This window comes from Spermophilus citellus (genome assembly GCF_964194105.1).
Source record: "Spermophilus citellus genome assembly, chromosome: 3".
NCBI classification, from domain to species: domain Eukaryota; kingdom Metazoa; phylum Chordata; class Mammalia; order Rodentia; family Sciuridae; genus Spermophilus; species Spermophilus citellus.
Window position 1 is genome coordinate 58,814,407 of NC_138184.1, and position 26,203 is coordinate 58,840,609.

Consider the following 26,203-nt stretch of genomic DNA (forward strand, 5'->3'; position numbering starts at 1 on the left):
TTTATGGGGGTTCAGTGGTGGAGCGCTTGCCCAGCACATATGGGGCAATGAGTTTGATCCTCAGCACCATATAAAAATAAACAAATGAGATATTGTGTCCATCTATAACTAAAAAAATATTGAAAAAGAATTTTATGGGCATCTTAACCAATTTAGAATTTTGAGCTCAGTTAATAAATGGCAAAATCTCAGAGAGATCCATGCCGGCTGTAGTCGTATTCAACAATAAAATACTTTTCCTGAACATTGTATCAGACTTGGTGACCCCGGGGAAACACACGGGTCGGCTGGTCTATCCAAGCACTGGGGCTGAGTCTACCCAAGCAGTGACCAAGTATGGTGACAAGAGAAAGGCCACTCTGACGGAGGAAACCGTGGATGCTGACAATGGATAACTTGTCCATAGCTACAGTTCTAACATATTAAAGAGAATTTAAATATAGGATAAAAATAGAAAAAAAAATGAAGTGGTTTTTGTCTAAGTCACATTATAGGCTAAAATTATGTGTTTAGGCAGTTGTTACATTTTGGGTTATTACATGAGGTCAAACTCTCACATAATGAAAAATGAGATTGAGTAGCTATGGATCGCTGCACTAACCCAAGACCACATACCCCAGAATCCAAATGGTACCACCTGGAGATGTGTGATACCTCAACTGCACAGCCCAAGCTGGGCTCTGTCCTAGACAACCCCCCATAACACACAGCACGGCTAACCTTTAGGCACACGGCTCTGAGTATAGGTGTAAATATACAAAGCATTCAGTCATATCTGCTACGTGATACAGAATGCATACACAGGATAGAACCCTAGACTATTTATTTTTCGTATTTTTCTTCCCCCTTTTAAGGTCCGCAGTAAAGTCTGCATAAGTTAGCTGAGCACAAGACATACTTCCAACATCTTTACTTAGAATAGTGTGAGAGAAGCGGATGCTGTCAGTTTAATGTCAGCTTAATGTCAACCGAATTCTCATATTTCACTTCACGATGACGAAGATGTTTCAAGGCCAAACTCAACATCAATGAACAAAGTGTAAAAAAAAAAAATTAAATATATCCTCTTTTGGAGGTGGGGGGCACACACTGGGGACACTCAACCACTGAGCCCCAACCCCAGCCCTATTTTGTATTTTATTTAGAGACAGGGTCTCACTGAGTGGCTTAGGGCCTCGTTTTTGCTGAGGCTGGTTTGAACTCGTGATCCTCCTGCCTTAGCCTCCTGAGCCACTGGGATTACAGGCGTGAGCCAAGGCGCCCAGCCTAAATATATCCTCCTGAAGAGAGAAAGACCAGGCTGATATTTCTCGATTGCTGTGTTCACACCTTTATCCCCAGCTCATTTCAGATAGTTGGGTGATGTCCAGATATTCCTGGGAACCGTGGTAAGTGGATGGAGAGATGGTCAGCCTCCTCCCCACGCACTGCATGGCTGGGATTGGAATCTGGGCAAGCTGCTGACATGCTCCTGTGGAGAGCATCCTGGACCTCCGTCCTGGGAAGAGCCTTCCCACCTCCACTCGCCTTGGCCACAACGGTGGCGAAGGGACCCCCGTGTGGCCTTTACCTGTAAAGCTACTGTTCATTTCAGGAACGTCATCCTCCTCCTCGGTCTCCGTGGGGACTATGCCAGCATTTTGCATGTCATTGTAGGACTTGGTGCGCTTCGGGGTCGACTGCTTGGAGCCAGACTGAAGGCTTTGCAAGGTATCCGTTGTGATCACTTTCCCACTGACTGGCTGGCTGGGAGGTTTGGGTGTCCCATAATAGTTTCCTAGGTGATGGAGAGACACATTTGCATGTTTCAAAAAGAATACTTTTTTTTTTTTTTTTTGCAAGATTTCACATCCCCATCTCTCAGCGCATGAAATAAAATAAAAACCGGAAAACGAGACCCATTTCATTTCTGGGATGCGTTAGCAAAGACCGCCTTCCTTATCCAACTGGGTCAGGGTGATTGCAGGAGCAGAGAGGAGAAGCCACACTGTTTTGGTGCAAAGAAAAAAATGAAGGAAAGCTAAAAACAAAGGGGAGGAGCTGAATAGAAAAAAAAAAAAACCCAAAAACAAAAAACCAAAGAAAACTTCCATCTTCATTACATTTGAATTTCAATTGGTTGTCTTTTGCTATATGGGCACTAGCATAATGCTTGAATCCGATTTAGAGTGAGCCTCACAGAAAATCAAAATTCATTACTGCCAGCACCCTTAGAGACCTGAAAAGTTGAGGTCACCTCCCCTCTTCAAGAGGGAACCGGGGCACTGTTTGAAAAGAAGGGCAGTTGAGTACCACGTGGCGCCTCTTCAAGTGAATGGCAGGCCTGACCCTCGGGGACCTGCAGGGTGGGAACAAACCCTCCCCGCATTGTAACAGAAAACTGTCAATCACGCCTCTAGAAACAGCCCATCTTCCCTTTACCCACCAAGTTTGGTTTATGGCTCACTACAGTGTGCTACGGCACCCTGACTGGTACATGAATTGGATTTTTGCTTTTTTTTTTTTAAATTTTAACGAACAAACATTTTTAATTTCCAATAGAAACATCTAATGAGTAAGGTAGATTAGCAAAATCAAGTTCGCCTTTAAAATTGAAGAAAAAACAGCACTACTTTAAAAAGGCTGACTGATCTTTAACAAAAAGCTTTAAACAACGGTTTTATACAACAAAAAAATTAAACAATGGAATAAATAATAGTGATGGTAATGATAAGAGTTTCTTTTTGAAAACTCCCATTTAATCCCAGTGGCTCAGGAAGCTGAGGCAGGAGAGGATCTAGGATCGACATTTCAAAGCCAGCCCCCGCAACTTAGTGAGGTCCTAAGCAACTCAGCAAGACCCTGTCTCTAAATAAAATATAAAAAGGGCTGAGGATGTGGCTCCATGGTTGAGTGTCCCTGGGTTCAATCCCCAGTATCAAAACCAAAACCAAGACGAATGGATAAAAAAAATGTGGCATTTATACACAATGGAGTATTACTCTGCATTAAAAAATGATAAAATTATAGAATTTGGAGGGAAATGGATGGCATTAGAGCAGATTATGCTAAGTGAAGCTAGCCAATCCCTAAAAAACAAATGCCAAATGTCTTCTTTGATATAAGGAAAGTAAATAAGAACAGAGTAGGGAAGAAGAGCATGAGAAGATGACTAACATTAAACAGGGATGAGAGGTGGGAGGGACAGGGAGAGAGAAGGGAAATTGCTTGGAAATGGAAGGAGACCCTTAGGGTTATACAAAATTACATACAAGAGGAAGTGAGGGGAAAGGGAAAAATAATACAAGGGGGAGAAATGAATTACAGTAGAGGGGGTAGAGAGAGAAGAGGGGAGGGGAGGGGAGGGGGGATAGTAGAGGATAGGAAAGGCAGCAGAATACAACAGACATGAGTATGTCAATATGTAAATCAGTGGAAGTGTAACTGATGTGACTCTGCAATCTGTATACGGGGTAAAAATGGGAGTTCATAACCCACTTGAATCAAAGTGTGAAATATGATATATCAAGAACTATGTAATGTTTTGAACAACCAATAAAAAAAAAAAACCAAAACCAAAACACACACACAAAAAGAAAACTCCCATTTCAAAGTAATACTACATCATCTACATGTCCAAATATGTAACAATGAATCCCATCATTATGTATAACTATAATGCAGCAATAAAAAATATGGAAATATTAAATCTCATTATATAAAATCTCAAAAAAAAATCCAAAGCAAATTATGTTTGTTAAAGTTTTCTTAAAGAAAACACTAATTAAATAACAGACTGTTCCAATATGAACAAAATCATGAAGGTTGTTCATGAACAAAGTTTGAAAAGCCGAGTTTATAATCAATGATATTTAGCAACTACATGATAAAAGACATCGACATTAGAATTCCACTGATCCATTCAACTATTAAATCTTTCAGAGTAAGTCCAGGAAGATAGACAATAATACTGAATCCTTCAATAAATCCTGACCAATAATTGTAATTTGATATTTAGTAAAGGAGAATTTATAGATACTAATAAAGCCTGTGTACAATATTTGTTCCCAATGGCCCAATGCCATTAGCTAAATCAAGCACCTCAATACATAGACATTTTATAAGCACTTAAAAAGGCAAAGAAAAAACAAAGAAGAAAGAAATAGAAAAAAGAACAAAAGACAAAGTTGGTCTCCATGAGACCTAGAGATGATCATTTGTTTCTATCAAACATTATCCTCATAATTCTGCTTTTTCCAGAAGGCGTTTAATAATATCTCTTTAAGATATTTCTGAATTATCAAATTGATGAATATATATAAAATGACTTTGTTTGAGACTGGTTTAACAGTCCATATCAGCAAGGGAACTCTGAATGTATACTTTTTTTTTCTTTTGTACCAGGAATTGAACTGGGACACTCAAATGCTGAGCCCCATCCTCAGTCTTTTTTATATTTTATTTAGAGACAGGGTCTCACTGAGTTGCTTAGGGCCTCGCTAAGTTGCTGAGGCTGGTTTTGAACTCGAGATCCTCCTGCCTCAGCCTCCCGAGCTGCTGGGATTACAGGCATGTGCCATCGTGCCTGGTTGAACATACACATTTTTAAAACCTAGTAGACTGAAAGGCGGCCATATGTAAGTCTGAAGGATCCCAGGTAAGCATCTGGTAAGCACATTTCGGTCAATCACTAGGACTTTTCTTTTTTTTAATAGAAGGTGATCTATCAATTTCTTAAAAAAAAAACAAAAAAAACTTCTTTAAGATCTCCAACTTGCAGGATCAGGAAGTAAGAAGAAAGCTTGAATAAAGTCACCCCTTATATGTTTTTGGGGGGCCAATCCTCAGACAAGAAAGAATTGGTGCACATATGAACTAAGAAATCTACTTCACCTTGCAGTTGAAGGGATACAACCTTTTCATTCCTTGAAGACTACTTTATTGGCATTTAGGAAAGCAACACCATTTACTATTGAAAAGTCAACCTCCACAGTGAGTTAAAAAAAAAAGAGAGAGAGATAAAGATAAAGCCCTACTGAATTTAATTCTCAATCCCTCCCATCACTGATATATCAAAACACCACATCATTTTTAGAGTGAGATGTTAAACTAAGGCTAATGTCTAAAAATAAGAACCTAGTGGAAAATGTAACCAAAGCATGGGACTCTTTACTCATAATTTTATAATTATCATTTTATAATCCTATCACTCAGTTTCAGTGACATTAAATTGAAGTTACATTCATAAAATTATAATCATTTAAAAAAATCAATTAAGTCTTTGACATCTGCAGTGCACGACAGAAATAAATGCCTGGAAAATAAAGTTCTACCTAAATTTGACAAATATGTGTGGATTTCCAGTGGGCACCTGCCCTCAGTTTTCAAGTTCAAAGGCTTTCTTAAGTCAACAAATGATTGGCGTTTTCCTCAATGCGACCACACACACACACATACACACACAAAAAAAACCCCACACTTGTTCAAAGCTATTCCCTATTTCTAGAAATTAAGATTGGGTACAGAAATACTTATTATTAAGAGGAACTATATAAAATTTCCCTTCTGGAGCTGGGCACACACCGGGAATCCCAGCAGGTTGGGAGGCAGGCACTGCTGGCCTTCATTAACAGGACCTAATTTTTGGCCTTGACCAAGCCAAACAAAATACTTTTCTGCTGGGGATGGCGGGTGTGTGCCAGGGGGTTGAACTCAACATCATTTAACCATTGAGTTACATCCCCAGACCTTTTCATATTTTATTTTGAAATAAATAAGGTCTCACTGAGTTGCTTAGGGCCTCCCTAAGTTACTGAGGCTGGCTTTGAACTCATGATCCTCCTGCCTCAGCCTCCCAAGCTGCTGGGAATACAGGCGTGCACACAGCCCCACTGGGCTTCTTTCAGCCCTCACATGCACACTGGGCCCCCTTTTCATCTCACAGTTCCTGCCCCCACCTCTCTGCGTACCCCTCACCTCAATACCCATCTGCTCGTCCTCAGGGACAGCATCTTAGACCCCACAGTCTAGACCAAAGCTGTCCTTATCAGTTCTCACATGTTAACAGGGAAACACGAACGCTTCTTCTTCTCAATGCCCTTTGCTGTATTTATCAGAGTAGTTAATCAGTATCTGTCTTCACCCCTAGATGACCCGATCCACCAAGGCAGGGGCCTCACCTGGTGGTGTGCCCCTCCAACACAGTACCAGGCACACAAGGTCACTCAGCAATTCTTTACAGAACAATTAGAGATCGTGCATGGATTCTAGCCTGGGGTCCTCGTAAATACCTCCATGTGGATCCAGTTCTTAACAACATTACTCAGGACAGTTTTTCCCAGCCCTTCAATTACACCTGAATGACTGCCATCTGTGTCCTGTTGATTTACTACCTGCGCTCAACACGGGATGCTATCATTCATAAAATTCTCTCACCTTCTCTTTACACTTTCTTTCCCTACCTACCCCACCCTATGGAAATACAACCTGCACACACACAAGGATAATAAACCCAAGGCCTGTAATTACGTGTCTATCTTTGCCAGTGACTTTAAATAGGAGACCAGGCAGGAGAACATGAGTTAACATTTATAACCATCTTAGAGAAAAAGACATCAATATTCCTATTTTCAGAAGAAGAATCTGAGATTCACACAATTTATAAATGATGCCTGACATTAAAACAGAGATGGGGGCTGGCAATGGTGGCTCAGTGGTAGAGCACTTGCCTAGCCCGTGGGAGGCACTGGGTTCGATTCTCAGCACCAGATATAAATAAATAAAGTTCACTGACAACTAAAAAAAAAAAAAAAAATTAAAGGAAAAAAAAAAGAGCTGTGTCTGCCTCCAGTGTCTATGTCCAGAAATCCTGGGGCATCTCCGGGCAGGAGAATTCAGTAAAACTTCTCTGGCTCCAGCCTCCCCGTCTTTATATGCACAGGAACAGCCAATGACAGCACAGATTTCATTTGGTTACTTTCATTATCAACAGGGAACATTCCACGGCAGAGTTTGCCAACAGAGCTTATCGCAACAGACGGCTCCCAGGGCCTGCCAAAGACCAGGACTCCAGATGGTCTCATTTTCCTCAATGACAAACAAGAACTCTCTTCACCCCTGCTTTATCTCTGGGTCCCCCAAAAGTATCCCGTTGGCAGCTGCTTTTCTACAGACCTTCTAGGAAGCAAAACAATAACATTATTGAATGCTGACATCCCCCTTCCTAATTAGCATGCAGAAATATGCAACCCATAACTCCAATTGGAAATGTCACCCTGGCGCTACACTGCTACGGCTAAGGGAAAACCAATGCTCTGAGTATATAATCAGCCCTTTCTACCCGGAGGCATTTATAAAACAGGCATGTTTGAATCCACCCCCACTAAAGAGTCAGTCCCTTGTAAACTCTCTCTGAGAGAAGTGCCAAGGGCTAGCTGAGGCAGCAACTCGTCTTGCCAAGTGAAAGTGTCAAACAGAAAAATGTAAAAAGAAAAAAAAGTAAGAAGATGGGTCAGTTGATTTATTTCAAGCATCATATCAGATAAGTTTAGGACACAATTACAAAAGGCATTTATTAATATTAATTTGGGAGGGTTACCAGGATTGAACTCAGGGGCACTTGACCACTGAGCCCCCCCCCATCCCCAGCCTTATTTTTGTATTTTATTTAGAGACGAGGTCTCAGTGAGTTGCTTAGGGTCTCACTTTGGGGCCATCACACCTGGCAGGCCAAGCCATTTATTCTAATCTTGTCTGCCTTGCCTTGTTTCTGCCCAGTGACAGAATGAGGAAGTGGTTCAAAGTGCCAAGCAGAGCTCAGTGACAAACTCAGAACTTTTATGAATCAGCACCCCCTAAACAGGGGAAAATATTCAGGTTTTGGGGGATTGGCTTACTTCCCTTAATGTGATATTAATGAAGGGGGGAGGCATGGGAGAATGGAGGAACTTTGGATTGAGGGAGGGGAGAGGGCATGGGGCATGGGGCATGGGGCATGGGGCATGGGGCATGGGGCATGGGGAGGGGGCAGGGGAGGGGGCAGGGGGCAGGGGAGGGGGCAGGGGGCAGGGGGCAGGGGAGGGGGCAGGGGGCAGGGGAGGGGGCAGGGGGCAGGGGAGGGGGCAGGGGGCAGGGGAGGGGGCAGGGGAGGGGGGAGGGGGCAGGGGAGGGGGGAGGGGGCAGGGGAGGGGGGAGGGGGCAGGGGAGGGGGGAGGGGGCAGGGGAGGGGGGAGGGGGCAGGGGAGGGGGGAGGGGGCAGGGGGCAGGGGGCAGGGGAGGGGGCAGGGGAGGGGGCAGGGGGCAGGGGAGGGGGCAGGGGGCAGGGGAGGGGGCAGGGGAGAGGGCAGGGGAGAGGGCATGGGGCAGGGGAGAGGGCAGGGGGCAGGGGAGAGGGTGGAATGAGATGGACATCGTTACCCTAGGTATGTGTATGAGTGCACAGGTAGGGTGACTCTCTATCATTGTACACCTAGGGAACTGAAATGATGTGCTGTGTATGTGCAATGAATTGAAATGCATTCTGCTATCATGTATAACTAAGTAGAACAAATTAAGAAAATGGAAAAAAAAAAGCAGCACTTCTATGCTTTGTGAAGGATGATGGCCGGTTCCTTATAGAGATGGAAGGTTCTCCATTCCGTGAGGTGTATAGGCAGCAGGTTCCACGATGGAGCTCCTGCTGCCTCCCCAAGCCTAACCCAGGCACAGTGCTTCTTCTCTTCATAAATGGATCCACTGTCGACCCAGTTACAGAAGACTGAGATTGGGAGAAATCTCCATCATCTGCGTCTTCTACCTCCTCCTCACGATAACACCAATCCCGCTGTTCAATGACATAAATATCTCCAGACTCAGTCAGGCCTTCAGCATCAGCACCGACCAAAGCGAATTGCAATGAGGGTAGCTGGAGAACATGCACTGGGGGCTCTGTCTATAGTTTTATTTGCTGCACATAGCAACCTGCAGCTCATCTATCTGTTCTCTTCCCAATTGCTATTTCCCCCAAGGGATGCTTCTAATTCCACAGATATTGAATGTGCCCATATAAGGGTCTCCTTTAAAGGTCTTAACACAGGCCAGGTGCAGTGGTACATGCCTTTAATCCCTGCAGCTCGGGAGGCTGAGGCAGGAGGATCACAAGTTCAAAGCCAGCCTCAGCCACTTAGCGGGCCCTAAGCAACTCAGTGAGACCCTGACTCTAAATAAAATACAAAATAGGGCTGGGGATGGGGCTTAGTGGTCAAGTGCCCCTGAGTTCAATCCCTGGTTATCCTCTTCCTCCATAAGATCTTAACATCCTTCCAATTGCGTATTTGTTTGACGATTGAATCGCGTGTCTTGTCCACTGGACAGTGAGAGCCAAAGTGACAGTGACTACATCTGCTTCTGCCACACATTTTCCCTTTAATGAATATGCCAATTATTACACAAACTAGTCCTGAAGGCTACAAAAGGGGTATCCATTTGGGGGCTACAAGGAAATCACCGGCCTTGCCTGTGACAGGACCTGGGCAAAGGTAGGTGACCAGGCTTTGTCCTCCACTCCCTTTAGTCCTTAGCCAGTCTTTCTGGACCTCAGCTTTGTCATTTGAAGAAAAGAGCTCTAGTGCATTTCCAGCTCTCAGATCCGACCGCCCTGCCAATCTAAAACTCAGGCAAATATTGGGCCTGAAAGAAAATCGGAAGATTATCAAGCTTTAGGGATTTATCGGTTGTCCCTTTATTATATTGCATGTCACAAAAGGGCTCCACCTAAGATCACTGCTCCTCTGTGGTAAGGTGCTCTGGGAGAATTCAAAATCATGCTTTTGCAAAAGGGCTTAGCTCAGCAGGTGGTACACGCCTGTAACTCCAGTCTCAGCAACTTCAGCTGCCACCAGCCATGTGTGGTTACTTAAATTTAAATGAGCTTATATTGAATTTATTTTAAAAGTGAGTGACTCATTCCCAGGAGGCCCCTGGGGCTAGTGGCTACCCTGTTTGAGAACAGAGAACACTGAACATCCCCAGCACTGAACAGACCTCTCACTGCACAGCTCTGCTTGGAAAGAAGCAGAACATGGGTGCCTCCATACCCCTTCCAGAACCTTCTCTGGGCTCATCAATCAAGCTCACTCTCTGGATTTAGGTCTTGTGGTGTACACTGACTACTTAAAGGTTATCTCTGAGAAGCTCACTTGACACTCCAGGAGGGCTGGCTCCTCCCATCAGAGGGGCTCTTCACTTTTCTTAAAATTGTTTACATCTATTTATTTCATTTGTTTATTTTTTAGGAGTACCAGGGATTGAACTCAGGGGCACTAAACCACGGAGCCACATCCCAGTCCTAGTTTGCATTTTATTTAGAGACAGGGTCTTTCTACCTTGCTTAGAGTCCCACCAAGTTGCTGAGACTGGCTTTGAACTCACCATCCTCCTGCCTCAGCCTCCTGAGCTTCTGGGATTCCAGGTGAAACCCTGGGTTTGAATCCCAGGTCTGCTTTGGGTTTACCATACTAACTTAGCAAAAATACTAGCATCCCTAGGACTTGCCCTGCTCCTCTGTAAAATGAGTGTACACAAGACCCTCTTCACAGACTTGTTGGAAACGTTAAATGAGTTGATACATCTAATATACTTTTTCCCTCAGAGACAGGATCTCTCTATGTTGCCCAGGCTAGTCTCAAACCTACGGGCTCGACCGATCCTCCCACCTCAGCCTTCGCATTATAGGCACACATAAAGCCCAGCTCAAACACATAATGTACTCTGAAAAGCACCCAGCATATCATATGTGCTTCACAAACCTTAGCAAAACTAAATAAATGAAAAGCATAAACACCCTCCAATGCAGAGCTACTTTGTTCTTCTGCTCTGTACATTATATCCCTGGCCTCAGGACAAAATAAATGCTCAATAAATACTCATCAAAATGAATTGCACATGCATGAAAGGGCTTTCCAACTGCACTGTCAGGGCAGGAGGTTTGCATGTACCTAGGGGTTTGAGAACAACTCAGAGAACATAGCAAAGCCAACCTGGACAACAGTGTCAAAACAAACAAAGAGCACTCGCAGAAACTAACCCTATAGTTCTATTCGTAATAGTATATGTAGATATTTGTACAAGGATGCTCGCTGCACCTTTGTTTTTAACAATATCACACACAAAAAGAAGGGGACTCATGGGTTGAGGGACATCCTTAATATGTATTTTCAGAGGATTAGTTAAATAAATTACATATATTCATATATAGGACACTGTGAAGTACTTGTAAAGAATAGGATGGAACTGTATGGGGTACAGTGGAAAGATCTCCCAAGTATGTTAAGTGCAAAGGGCAAGAAAAGAGTAAAATAAACAAGAACCCATATGGCTATGCCATTTAGAGTAAGTTTTCTGAACCCTTGCACTAGATACTTTAACAATGGTTGCCTACAGGTCGGAGGGCAAGCAACTTGAACTTGTGTATTTTTAAGTTCTTTATTGCAGGAATTGTTCCATCATTGTGCTAGTCAGCTCTCTGTTACTGTAACAAAATCGCTGAGGAAATCCACTTAAGTAGAAGAAATATATTTGGCTCAGAGTCTCAGAGGTTCTAGTCCATGACCTGCTGACCTTTTTGCTTTGGTCCTGTGGTATGGCCACGTATCATGGTGGGGAGCACATCATAGAGCCATTCCTTGCCCTCATGTGGCTGGGAAGCAGAGAAAAGAGAGAGGAGGAGCCCAGGTCCTGATATCCCCTGCAAGTGCAATTCATTCATGTGCAATTCATTTGAATAGGTGTTTAATGAGCATTCATTTTGCCCAACCCCCCTAGGACTGGAAGACTTCTAACCAGGTCCCACCTCTTAGGGGTTCGACCACCTCCCAATAGCATCAGGGACTAAGTCAGTAACACTTATCAGAACCACAGCTACCAAGAACTCTTATTACTTAAAAATGTCAAAGTGTCTTGCTTGAAAGAGTGTCATGGTGTCAAAGACTTTTCCTCTGTGGTATTTGTAGAGGCTGAAAGAAAAAAAAAATCAAGCCAGTAAAAAAGATGGTTGGTATCTGGGAAGTCAATAAAGATGTTTTACTGGCAAATCCGAGGGTTGACCGACTGGAACAGGGGGCGGGAATCGGCTGCAGTAGGAATTTCAGAGCAGCGAGTGTGTGTAAATATCAGGGCTAATGCTGATTGAGAGCTTACATGTGTCAGACACTTGGATAAGCCCTTTCCAATTACGGTCTCATTTAGTCCTACCTGTGAGAGAGCAGATGATTGCCTTATTTCACTGGAGGGAAAAAGGCGACAGGGAGTTTTAAGTGGCTTGCTGGAGGGCACACAGTTCAAAGGCAAAGGTGCTGACCCTGCTGTCCAGGGACTGGTCCAGGGGAGGCCAAGACAGAAGCAGCTCTGAGAAGATTTCTCCAAAACTATGCCTGGGATGGTCGGTCGGTAACTGGAGTTTCACACAAACTCCACTTTGCTGTCCACTATTAAGAGTCAACATAGGGCTGGGGTGGTGGCTCAGTGTTAGAGCACTTGCCTAGCTTGTGTGAGGCACTGGGTTCTGTTTCTCAGCACCACATAGAAATAAATAAAATAAGGTCCGTCAACAACTAATAAAATTATTTTTTTAAAAAGTCAACATAACAGTTGGGGGTGGTGGTGCACACCTGTAATCCCAGAGTCTCAGGGGAGGCTGAGGCAGGAGGAGCAGAAGTTCAAAGCCGGCCTCAGCAACTTAGAGAGACCCTAAGTAACTCTGCGAGACCTGTCTCTATAATAAAATTTTTAAAAATAGAGTCAATATAACAGATATTAGTGTGTTCCAAGAAATTATGAGCCATCTCCTATGGTAAAAAGGTCAGAGAACCCAGTATATTCAAATGGTCAAAAGTGGGATGGATTAATCTGGGGTTCAATTTCAACTCCAGAATCACCAACCAGCATTCACAGAATTGCAGTCTTTTATTTAAGTCCATCAGAGATTTTCTGAAAAAATATTTACTTTCCCATGGCTACCCACCAGGAAGTCAGGCGGAAGTACTCATGGGTTTTTTTGTTAAACTCAGACTATTCTTCTTGGGATTTTCCAGGGAAAAGTGTAGGATGTGAGAGACAAACTGAACTCAGCGTGTTTCCTGATCTGGTGTGCTGATCTGCTGCACAACCCTGCAAAAGTGATTTAATGCCACTGGCCTCAGACTCCAGGCAAAACTTCAGTGATGACAGTTCCCTGTCGCATGGGTGACACTCCACCAATATACAATGTCACAGGAACTTCTGAATAAAGGGAGCCTATTCTTTTGCCAAATGAAACTGTTGTCCACATCTCAAGCCCTCCCCCTTTCCTACCCCATACACTTCCTGTTGTCCTCTCCAAAAAATGCAAATGACCACTTTGCATATCTGGGACTCTGGGCTTCTCACAATGGCATAATCAATGATTCCAGATAAGGATGATTCACTGTGCTAACCAAAGAGGTTTCACACCTGCTGTCCTGTGGTCACCGGATTTTTAACTAGATTCCCATGGACAAATAGCTCCCTGTATGTCCCCTTAGCTACCCCCATGTCCTCACAGGACACATGGGCCTTAATCGTTTGCAAATCTCCGCCCAGGCTACCAGCTACATAGTCACATGCACTTCTAGGGAAGTAAGCAAGTGGATAATGAGCAATATCGAAATATAATATTCCCAGGTTGACAATTAGCATTTTCATTTACACCTAAACATCGTTCAAATTATATCCACAACTTGGAAATGAGCAACAGTTACAAAGGAATCCTTCTTTCCCCTCCAAAAAATATCAGACAGAAACTGAGTCCCTAAGATGCATGATCATTACTGGATTTTCAGTTACCACCTATAATAGAGGCTTTTAGCACATCAAAGCTATAATGTCCCCAATAAAATGATAATTGGCTTTCTATTTACCCTTTGTTTTTAAGCATAATTTTAAACGCTCTTATGATTATCTAATAAATCTAAATTTTAAGAGTTCTCTATAAAGAGAGACATATAACTATGAAAGAATAACTCTAGTTAGAAGCTAGATCTAGTAAGTCATGATCTAGTTAAAAGTATCGTACTTCTGTCATTAAAAAATAACACTCCAAAAAAATCAGGCTAGGTATTGTTTTCAGAAAATGTACCATTTTGAAAATATGCCAAGAACCAACAGGAAAAAAATAATTCCTTTTTTGGGGGTGGCAGGTATCAGGGACTGAACCCAGGGGTACTTAACCACTGAGCCACATCCCCAGCCCTTTTTCATATTTTATTTAGAGACAGGGTCTTGCTGAGTTGCTTAGGGCCTTACTAAATTGCTGAGGCTGGGTTTGAACTCGCGATCCTCCTACCTCAGCCTCCAGAGCTGGTGTGATTACAGGCATGTGCCACCACCACTCCTGGCTAGAGAAAAAGAATTCTTAGCATCAGTAATCATCAGAAATGCAAATCAAAACCACAATATCGCCTCACTCTTGTTAGAATGGCAGCTATTAAAAAAAAATACTAGCAAAGATGAAGAGAAAGGAGGATTCTTGTATATTGAATGTAAATTAACCCATTATAAAAATAATAAAAAAAAAGCAGTATAGAGGTTCCTTAAAAAACTAGAGATAGAACTACCATATGATTCAGCAATTCCACCATGGAATCTATATCGAAAGGAAAACAAATCACTATGTTGAAGATATATCTGCATTCTCACGTTTGTGGCTATTTACAATAGCCAGGATGTGGAATCTATCTGTATGTCCAGGGACAGAGGAACAGATAAAGGAAATGAGGTGTATCTAACATCTACACTACTGAATATTATTCAGCCATAAAAAAGAATAAAATCCTGTCACTGGTGGCAATACAGATGAACAGAGAGGACATTAAGTAAAATAAGTCAGGCCCAGAAAGACAAATATTTCCTGTTCCCACCTGTCTGTGGATGCTAAAAATGATAATCTCAAGGAGATGGATAGAAAGGCTACATTACCTAGATGGTGAGAAGGGTGTCGAGGAGGGGCCCGTGGACGGGGTGGTTTATTTCCACAGGGCTGCAGTTGGATAACAGGAATGACTTCAATGTTCAATTCTATGAAGGGTGTGTGTGGCTGACAGCAATCACTTCTATATTTCAATATACTAGGAAAGAGGGTTTTTAATATTCCCAATGCAAAGTAATGATAAACTGAGGATTAATGGAGGTGATGGAAATGCCAGCTGCCCTGATCTGACCATTACACATTGTAGACACGTTTCAAAATGTCACACTGTGCCCCATAAACAACCACAATTACTATGTGTAAATTAAAATTACAAAAAAATTAATCAACTTATAAAAGTATCCATTTATGAAGATCCAGTTAAATAAATCATAATCCAACACAAAATAAATAAATAAAAGAGAAGGAAAATGTAACTTTTCCCTGACAGTTAGCTCCGCCCTAGCACTTCCTCCCACCGTAGGCCCTTGTCCTTTAGGGTTTGGCATGTTGGAATGATAGCTGTCCACGTTAGGAAGTACAACAGTACAAAGACTGGAAATGAGAAACGCCTCGAAAGGTTGTCCAGAGGAAGCTAGTTAAATAAACTATGATGTGCCCTTACAAAGAAATCGGCCATTTAAAAAAGAAGATAACAAGAAGTGCCTTACGGCTGAATTGCAAACATCAGGACACAGCGTTAAACCAAAAGAGCAAGGTTCTGAACAGCAGGACTTGTCAACTGCCTTCTGTGCAAAATGGGAGAAATAAGAACACACACAGAGCCAGGCATGGTGGTGCACGCCTGTAATCCCAGCACCTCGGGAGGCTGAGGCAGGAGGAACATGGGTTCAAAGCCAGCCTCAGCAACTTAGCGAGGCCCTAAGCAACTCAGTGAGACCCTGTCTCTAAATAAAATACAAAATAGGGCTGGGGATGGGGCTCAGTGATTAAGAGCCCCTGGTTTCAATCCTTGGAACTCCCTCCCAAAACACAAACACACACAAGTGTATATACACACATGCAGATACATGTTTCAATTAATAGCAAGAAGCTTCAGAAACTATTATTATCAGTAACACTGTTGGTAACACTGAGTTGGAGATTAGACAGTTGAAAGATAGGCCTTTGAAGGAGATTCCTTACTAAATATTTTTAAAATACTTTGCTTTCTGAACTATGTGAATTTGTTTTCTATTTTAAAACACTAAAACCACCTGGGCACGGTGGCAGACGCCTATAATCCCAGCAGATTGGGAGACTGAGGCAGGAGGATCACGAGTTCAAAGCCAGCCTCAGCAAAAGTGAGACTTAGCAACTCAGTGAGACCCTTAGCAACTCAGTGAGAACAGAGCTGGGATGTGGCTCAGTGGTTGAGCAACCCTGGGTTCAATCCCTGGTACCAAAAAAAAAAAAAAAAAAACAAAACAAAACCAATTCATGGTAAACTTGGTATTTCATTCCTTCAAGATTAAAATACCATCTATCTGGTTACACATTGTGAATCTCCATGTTTCTTCCTCCTGTTCTTTAGAATACCATGCCATGCCCTTATTAAAACACAGAACACACACACGCTTAATCAGCTAACTAAAAGAGAGAACCTATGGAGAAAAGCACACTATTTGTAAAGTACTCTACAAAGCTTTATTCCATAAATGGCACTATATTGATATTAGGGTGAACCGAAATCACTTATTATTTGTTTACAACTCCTCTGTCTAGAAAACAATTTTTGCCTGGATGACTTGGGACAAAGCCCCTGGCACCTGGGGGTGCCCAGGAGAGACAGGTTCTCCTGCAACCACGGAGCGTCTCACCTTCATAGGTGCCAACTTCCAGAAGAGTCCCGCTCTGCTCGAGATCCAAGAACTCCTTCACAGTCAGGAAGCTGTAATCCACGCCAGGCACTTCTCCTTCCCGGGGAGATCGGGTGGTGCCTGCAGACAGAAAAGACATCAGTCAACCAGAACAGGAAGTTCCACATCCAGGCGCAATCCAGCCAACCTGTTCAGGCAGCCCGAGCGCCTAGAACTTGGCCGACTTCTCTGTCCAGACATCGACCAGGTCAAGGCTTCCAAAAGAGCATCCTCACTTTACCATTTTGTAGGATGCACTGAATGGAGGAGGTGATCTGTGTGGGTTGCACAGACGGCAGCCACCATCGGCAGCTCTTAGGACTCCAGCAAATACTAAAAATCATCCACTCTTAAGCTCGGCGCCTTGGGGGTTTATATTTTTATCACGCGCCTCAAAACCCCTGTGCTCCTCAATACATCCGGCAAGTTCCAGTGTAATAAGCCCTTTGAAGAAAATGACACTCACTGCATAAACACATCACCAGGGAAATGCGATTGCACAAGATCTGCGGTTGGACAACTCCCAGGGATTAAAACGCTGCTGCTCCTCGTGTAATTAATACGTTGGGTGAAAAGAGGCCACCCATGAGTCTGGCTAGAGAAAGGGGACTTTTGCATGTGGGAGAACAATTCCCTCCCTGAATTATTCTGGCCACACTCTCAACGGCTAAAAAAAAAAAAAAAAAAAAAAAAAGCAACCATTTAGGAAATGATAGAGAACCTTGAAAGTACTTGAGTCACCTAGCGCAAGGGCTGGGCTATGGATCCAGCCTTGACCCAAAGTGTGGGGGCAAGGAGCAGAGGGGGTTGACACATCCCCCAAGGGGAACAAAAAATAAACGAAGAAGCATACATGCAGCGTCTACTAGGAGTCGGCCTCAAATACTGTCAAACAGCAAAAAAAAAAAAAAAAGAAAAAAAGAAAAAAAAAGTGACTTCTGCTCCTACCACTTAAATTAGGGGAGAAGATCAGCGCAACTCACTTTTGCAAGACATTATCATCCATGGTGGGGATTGTAGGTTTTTCCCATGAAAATAAGCAGGGATTTCCCCTTATTCCTAGGATTCTCTCTCTTTCCCTTTAAAGTGTTTAAATAACCAAATATATGTATCCCAGGGCTCTAATGTTCCTGGGACCATCTATCTTTGACCTCCTGCCTACATAATGACCACATCCACACATCTACCTTGGACATCCATAATTCCCAGAAGTAAAGAACCTCAAGAATTATCACGCCAGACGCAGTGGTGCACCCCTATAATAATCCCAGTGGCTCAGGAGGTTGAGGCAGAAGGATCGTGAGTTCAAAGCCAGCCTCAGCAACTTAGTGAGGTCCTAAGCAACTTAGTGAGACTCTGTCTCTAAATAAAATATTTAAAAAAGGGCTGGGGATGGGGCTCAGTGGGTAAGCAGCCCTGGGTTCATCCCTGGAACTCCACCCCACCAAAAAATAAAATCTATCACACACTTTACTCAGGCTAAATACATTTAATGCACCCAATTTGAAAACATCTGAAATCGGAGTGTCTTCAATAGCTGCGACTTATTCAGAGAATGGTCCGATTTCCAATGGTGGCTTCTCACACTAAGCACTCCGGGGGTTTTCTGGTATGAGGCTTGCTTGGGAAGTGTCCAGAAGTCTACTCCGATGCTCCAGATGCTCCATCCTAACTTATCTCCATTCTTGGCACCCTGGTGGATGAGAGGTCATTCATGGCTTTTAAAATTCCATCTCAGGTGTCAGACACACAGCGGGTGCTGTGTACATCAAGAGGGTATCCTAGACTTCAACAGACCTGGGGGTCTGGGTGGGAAGGGCAGGTTCACGGTCTGGCTCCCCAGGTGACGGTTTTGGACAAGATCCTGAGCTTCTGTTCCTCCCAGCATCCTCTGCTGAGAAATGGGGCTAACAATAGTAGCACCACAGGTACTAAGTGAAATGATCCTTTGAGAGAGCTGAGTTCAGTCATTGTTAGTAGAGAGGGTACTTTATGTTACTGTTGGAATGAAGGGAGTTCATCGACTCTTAAGCTGAAAAATCCCACTGTCACAACCTGATGTTGTCCACATGTCTGTACGGAGATGTGTGAATAGCCATCATCACGTTTCAATCATTTAATAAATATTTGCTGAGCCCCCCCCCATGAATGCTAAGCACTAATTGAGGCACTGGGTAAACAATGGTCAACAAGACAAAGCCCCTACCTTACTGAAATTTATATTTGAATTTGAGAGAAAAATAAATCTATATGGGACGACATACAGACAGCACACAATTTCAGGAGGCACTAATGCTTTTGCTTTCTACGTCAGAAGGGACCTCAGAGCCACGTGGGCATGTGGTGGAGTGCCTTGTGGGGATGGGGAAGTGAGGGTCCAGGAAGCAAGTTCAGAGAGGTGAGCAGGAAAGGCCTGTCTCCTGCAAGGTGATGGGAAAGCCCCCCAGGCAGAGGGTCTGCGAAAGGCTTTGATGTGGAAACAGCTGAGTCACCTTGGGGGAACGACACAGAGACAGGTACATCTGCCAGTGAGACTCCACGTCATGGACAACCCCAAGAATGGGATCCTGATGAGAATAAGTCCTACACTATGGATACACAACACGTCAGAATACACTCGACTGATGGGCACGGTTGCGAAGGCCTGTCATCCCAACAGCTCAGAGGCTCAGGCAGGAGGATCGTGAGTTCCAAGCCAGCCTCTGCAACTTAGTGAGGTCCTAAGCAACTCAGTGAGACCCTGTCTCTAAATAAATTACAAAATAGGGCTGGGGATGGGGCTCAGGGGTTAAAGTTCCACTGAGTTCAATCCTTAGTAAAAACAAACAAACAAAAATCCAAAAAACATTCTACTGTCATGTATATCTCAAAATAACAAGTTAAAAAAAAAAAAACCAACTGGTGCACTCGTAGCAGTGAGATGGAAGAGGCTGGAAGTGAAAGCCACAGCAAAGAATTCATCTCACTCTAAGGGTGACAGGAGTCACCAGAGGGTTTTGAGCAAGGTGGTGTCTTAATTCAATACCTATTTTTTAAAAGATCTTTGACTTTGCATAGAGTATGCAAGGTAGGAGGTGAGTAAGAAGAGAAGCAGGGAGACCAGTTTGGTGACCCAGAGAAGACAATCAGGTGTGGACCAGACAGGTAAAATGCAGGTGCTGAGACACAATCAGATATCTACTACTACAGAATGTATTTTATTTATTTGTTTGTTAGTTTATGTATTTGTTCATTTATTTATTGTTTCCAGGGATGAGCCCAGGGGTGCTTAACCACTGAGCCCCATCCCCAGCCCATTTTATATTTTATTTAGAGACAGGGTCTCGCTGAGTTGCTTGGGACCTCACTAAGTTGCTGAGGCTGGCTTGGAACTCTGGATCCTCCTGCCTCAGCCTCCGGGGGCCACAAGGATCACTGGTGTGTGCCAGCAAGCAGGGATAGACCTAACTTTTTGAAGATAGGAACAGGAAGAGGATCCCCAAAGGAGAAAACAGCAGCAGTAGCAGCAGGAGTGTGTCAGGTCCTGCAGCCAAGTGCAAAAGCTGTTCAGTCAGCTCCTTGTAAAACACCAGCAGTCTACATCCTACTTGGAAATTCCAGAGCAGCATAAGCAGAGAAATTCTGTGGCATGCTGTGGCAGGATCTGTCTTAAATCTGTTCCGAGATGGCCACTCTCCCAAACAGCCTCCGTGTCAAAATTCCAATCATTTATACCACCCACTCCAAGAAGATGGGGAGAAAATGAAACCCCGTTGGGTTGGGTCCATCTTCCTAGACTAGACCAGTGTTCTCCTGCCTGCTCTGTAGCCATCTTCTCTTGGCCATTTGTCTTCAACCAGTTTTCATACTCAATTGGTCAGATGTCCTTTAAAGACAATAGTCACCCCTGGGTCTCTGTTTCCTGAAAGGATCTGAAATAACCAAGAACTTCAAAAATGCTAATCTTAAAAGGGACACCCCTTTCTCCTGTAAATAAATAGGCTTCTGATGGCCTCCCAGAGGCAGAGTGGGGAGGAGGCTGGGGGTGAGCCTCCACAAACCCTGCAGGGCTTATTACCCAGACAAAACCTGTGCAAGTTGTGTGCTGGCAGGAGGTCTCCTCCAGGGTACTCTGAGCTGCAGGCTGGGCCTGGGCCAGCCTTACCAGCTCCATTCAGCCCTGCTGGGTGGGAAAGGACCAGGCAGGCCCCACCTCCTCCTTTCTTGTAGCAGAATGACAGGCGGCCTGCTGGACACACGCCTGACAGATGGTATTTCAAAGGGTTTTCAGGAGCCATCTGGGGTGGGTACAATTATTACAAACCACGCTTCTAACAAAGCCAGAAGGGTTACTTCCTGACAGAAGAAAAGTAAAAACAAATTCTATCATGTTTCCCAGGGATGGTATATTTAAAAAAAAAAAAAAAAAAAGGACCAGGCTGACAAACCAGGGTTTTTCTGTAGCCTACAATACTGCCTTCTGCTCCCGTCTAGCTGGAGATGGGGCCAGCAATATCAGGAGCTTTGGGCTCCCAGGGTTCCTCCTCTTAATCAAGAAAAGAGATAGGGAGTATGTTTGTTTACTTATGTCCCAGGCGAGCCCTTAATCAATACTATTGCACTGAATCCTCCCCAGAAAACAGAGGGGAGGATGAATATTATATTCATCTTATTCATGCAGAGGCTGAGGCTTGGAGAGGGAAAGGAACCTGCCCTGGGTCACATGAGCAGTTGGGCAGAGTCCTGGTCTGGGTGCAGACAGCATGACGTCATCCTCATTCTAGACCCTTCTTGTCAATAGACTGAGCACTCGCTGGGCCACTAGGGAAATGCCCCATGGCTGTGCTAACATGGTAGCCCATGATCCTATGTGGTTGCTGCAAAGTGGCTACTGTGACGAGGAACTGATTAACTGATTTTAAAACTTTATTTAATGTTATTTACCTTGAATTTAAATTGCTACATGTGGCTAATGGCAACCAGATTGGCCAGTTTCGCTCTAAAGCAGGATAATATTTAGGTTGCCTATTTTACACTGTGTTCAGTACAATGCCCCAAAGCACTCCTAGTGCTCCAAATAACAAGCAACAGACACTGTAAGGCATTTTGAACTGCTATAAGGAAACCTCCATTTTAAAACCTCTTCCATGCTTTGAAAAATGATCTAGCCAAACCCCTTCTGTTTGGTCCTAAAAAAATTCAATTTGATTCCTATGGGCTATGTCCTCTTGGAAAAACATTCTTGGATATTTGTAGCAGTGTGGTTTGTAAGAAACAAAGCAACATAAAATAAGGCCTAAATGAGAGCAGCTCTACTCAAGAAAAAATAATTAAAGGAAAAAATTTAAAAAAAAAAAAAAAAAAAAACAACCCAAAACACCCTTCATGCTGAGCACACTGGCAGGTGCCTATCATCCCAGTGACTCAGGAGGCTGAGGCAGGAGGGTCGCAAGTTCAAAGCCAGACTCAGCAACTTAGCAATATGCTGTCTCAAAATAAGACACAGAAAGAGCCAGGGATATGGCTCAGTGATTAAACAGCCCTGGGCTCAATCCCTGGTGCAAAAAGAAAAAAAAAAGAACCCACCACAATTAAAAAAAAATCTTCATGAAAACATGGATTGAATGCAATATGCACAGTGTATCTTACTCAGAAGCTACATAAGAGTAAATGATTAAAAAAAAGGTTAGATCTGTACACAGTTGAGAAAAGGAATGTTATAACATGCATTGAAGTGATGAAAATAAGTTGCAGCAAAAAAATACACAGTATCATTGCATTTCAATTAAGAGAGAGTCCAAGTCTTACGTACTCTGCCTGTTCAACGGGTGGAATAATACCAGCCGTTTAACCCCAGTAACCTCGGGAGAATAGTTTTTGAAATGGGAAGCGATGAAACAATCATGTCCTTCTTACACACGTCCCACATGCTGAATTATGCCCATGAACATGGAGTTGTTCTGGCATTTTATAAAATGAATACAATAATTATTTAAGAAATATTTTAAGACCCGGTTCTTGGGCGTTCTACCCAAATATCTTCAGTATTAACAGTGTTCACAGAAAGATGCAAAAGAATTATAAGCTCCAGCTGAATCACTCAGACAATATGTTCCAAGGATTCCATCTCATAAGAAACCAACATCAAGGCCAACACCACTTGCCTTCAGCTGTGAACAGGAATACAGACAAATTAGTGGAGGGGAAGGCAGGAATATTTTTCTGTCTGCTTTTACTTTTAAACCTCAAGCTGTTCTGTCATTAGACAGGATCCTTTTTACATGTTAAAGTAACCACAAGATTCTTACAGAATAGCCAACATTATCAACCCTTTCCGCCACCAGATCATGACTTACCTAATTAATTTGAGCTATGTCCCACTGAACATCTCAGTAGGAATCAGCAATGCCCCCAAAGTTCACTCAGTCAAGCTGGAGTGGCTATTTGCTGCTTATGAATATTTTATGGTTCGTAAACTTTTAGTATACGTGTCTTCAGTGACCCTTGCTGAGGATATCAGAAAGTGACCTTCCTTATCATCAAATTCCACAAACCGTGGCCAAAGAAAGGAAACAGGACAGGGAGCTCATGCACAATCTCTTCTGATTCTAGAAAAATTCCCTTGAAATATCTAGCTGAGGCGCCCAAAATAAAATGTTAGCGCTCAAACACCAATAAGCCATTTCCTCCTGGTTAATGTCCCCAACACCATCAGGTTTCAGGACCAGCCATCTAAGCTGTGATTTCACTCAGCGACTTGTCCAAATGTTCTCAGGGCCAGACTGTTTATAGGGGCCTCATCATCCACCCAAATTAAACTGTTCCTACTCAAAGATAGCACCTGCTGTTAAATTAATCTGGGCCCTGCTTAATAAAACCTAACAAGACTTCAGTTGCCTCCATGTTAAACAGGGCATCCTTATGTCACATCCCCATGGCACAATCCTGGCATTTGTTAGGTATTGAGGGTACCCACCAGGTATCCAGGACAACCTCACATTATTCATTCTTTAGCTGATGGAGATGGAACATAGAATAGTGTTTTGTTCCCCCAAATTCACATGGTTGCCTACTTCTCTTGCAATCTGAGGATCAGCAGCACTATTTAATCAACAATTTCTATTCCAACCAAAATACTTTCCAAACAATTGAAATATATTCACATAAAAAGGAAATAATTGTGGCACATGCCTGTAATCCCAGCAGCTTGGGAGGCTGAGGCAGGAGGATGGTAGGTTCAAAGACAGCCTCAGCAATGAGGAGGCACTAAGCAACTCAGGGAGACCCTGTCTTTAAACAAAATACAAAATAGGGCTGGGAATGTGGCTCAGTGGTGGAGTACCCCTGAGTTCAATCCCTGGTACTAAAAAAAAAAAAAAAAAAAGACTCACTTGAATTGCCCCTGCATCCTTTTCCTGAGATCAGCTACCCTGGGTTACAAGATTGTGGACGTGTTACCATGTAAGGAGATCCACATCATGGTGAATCACATGGAGATAAAAAAAAAAAAAATGAAGGAATATATTTACCTATGGCAAGCAAAAGGCTCCCAGTAATGAGCAAAGGGTTCAGAGAGTTCAACCCCAATGCAAGATGTTGGTGTAACAAGCAGCCCAGCCCAGCTGTGCCACTATACTACGTGGCTGACACTGGACAATTCCTTGTCATGCCCTCAATGCCCTCATCCATGAAACAGAAAGGGTACCCCCTGCTCTGACTGATCTGCAGGATGGTGAGGAGCTCCATATCAATTGATGTACAAGGACACAGATCCTCAGCAAATTGAAAGCTTTTAAAAATTTCATTCAGATCAGACGCAGTGGCCCAGCAGCTCGGGAGACTGAGGGAGGAGGATTGTGAGTTCAAAGCCAGCCTCAGGAAAAGCGAGGCACTAAGCGGTTCAGTGAGACCCTGTCTCTAAATAAAATACAAAATAGGATTGGGGAGGTGGCTCAGTAGTAGAGTGTCCCTGAGTTCAATCCCCAGTATCCCCCAAAATTTTATTCACACACAAAAAAAGGAACTGAATCTAGGCCCACCTTTATATTTTACATGCATTATCTAATTGAACCTTTGCAACAACCCCATAGAATAAGGAATATTATGTCACAGATAAGAAAATGGAGTGGCGGGGGAGGGGGCGTAGGGAGGATGTGACTTGCCCAAAATGCCACATCTGGTCAATGGCAGATAGGAATCCAGGTTTTATTGCACAGAGCATTGAAAAACATTTGTACATGAAAGAGAGTCTGATATGGGGGTGGGGCGGGGCTGGGGTACAAGCTGGAAGGGGGAGGAGCCAATAACTCTCCTCAGCAAAGAAAGGTGAGGCAGGCTGGGTTGTGGAGGTGAGGGTGGGAGACGGGGAGCTGATAAAGACCTCCCAGGATGCCCAGAAGCCATCCTGTCCCCTCCCTGCCAGAATAATCAGGGCACCTGGACCAGAATCCAACAGGAAACCCAAGTAAGAACTTGGACCAGGCTGTTCATCCTCCTCTGCTTTACCAGGGAAAGACAACTTTGACATGTGTAAACCCACGGAAACCTTGCCTTCATTAAAAACAGCAAAGCAGAATTCTCAAACTGCCATTATTCATTCCAAAATGCATTAAAGGCATGGGGCGGTGGGGAAGGGTCCTTATCTTCAGCATCAGCAACATGCTTATCAAAAATCAACATCTGAGGATTACCTTGCCACATTTTCTTTCTGACAGGAATTCATCAGTAATGCCGTGTCCTAGCACTAAAAGTTGTCTACAGTTACTGAGGATTAGACCAGACAGAATGTCTCCATTATGACAGGTAATACTCTTACTCTCTCTGAATTAATTACAGCCATTGTGTGTATAAAAAGGACTCATTGCCAACCATCTCAACCGGATAGTTTTCAAAAGTGTGTGATAGAAAATGATCATTTTGGTGAAGAGATGTGATTAACTATGAAATTCAAGTTTTAATAAATTAGGTGACTGTGCACCCCCCCTCCAATGCTGAATGCTTCATATTTCCAATATTTGGAAGCCTTCTTTTCTTAGTTTAAAACAGACCCCCCCCCAAAAAAAAAAAAATCAGGAGTGATTGCTAATGGGCATATGGTTTCCTTCGGGTGTAATGAAAATATTCTTTAATTAAGTCATCATAATGGTTGCATAGTTCTATGAATAAAATCCAATGAATTGCCCACTTTAAAAGGATGAGTTTTATGGTAAGAATGTAAGTTTGTATACCAATAAAGCTGTTAAAAATATTACACTACATCCAGGCACGGTGGCACATGCCTGAAATCTCAGCTATTCAGGAGGCAGAGGCAGGTGGCAAGTTCAAAGTAACTTTTTTTTTTTTTAGTTGTCAAGACCTTTATTTTGTATTTATTTATACGTGCTGCTAGGAATTGAACCCAGTGCCTCATATATGTTAGGCAAATGCTCTA

General features: G+C 43.3%; 1 protein-coding gene across 8 annotated transcripts in view; it reads right to left on the minus strand.

Annotated features, from left to right (window-relative positions):
• Positions 1-26,203, minus strand: part of MAGI1 (membrane associated guanylate kinase, WW and PDZ domain containing 1) — a 610,526-nt gene that overhangs the window by 117,078 nt on the left and 467,245 nt on the right. For all 8 annotated transcript variants that reach the window (XM_081283977.1, XM_081283978.1, XM_081283982.1 and 5 more), the window contains exons 3-4: positions 16,756-16,875; positions 1,571-1,777 (exon numbers count right to left, since the gene is read on the minus strand). In XM_081283977.1, the coding sequence (XP_081140103.1) occupies positions 1,571-1,777; positions 16,756-16,875 (327 nt within the window). The remainder of the gene's footprint in view (positions 1-1,570; positions 1,778-16,755; positions 16,876-26,203) is intronic.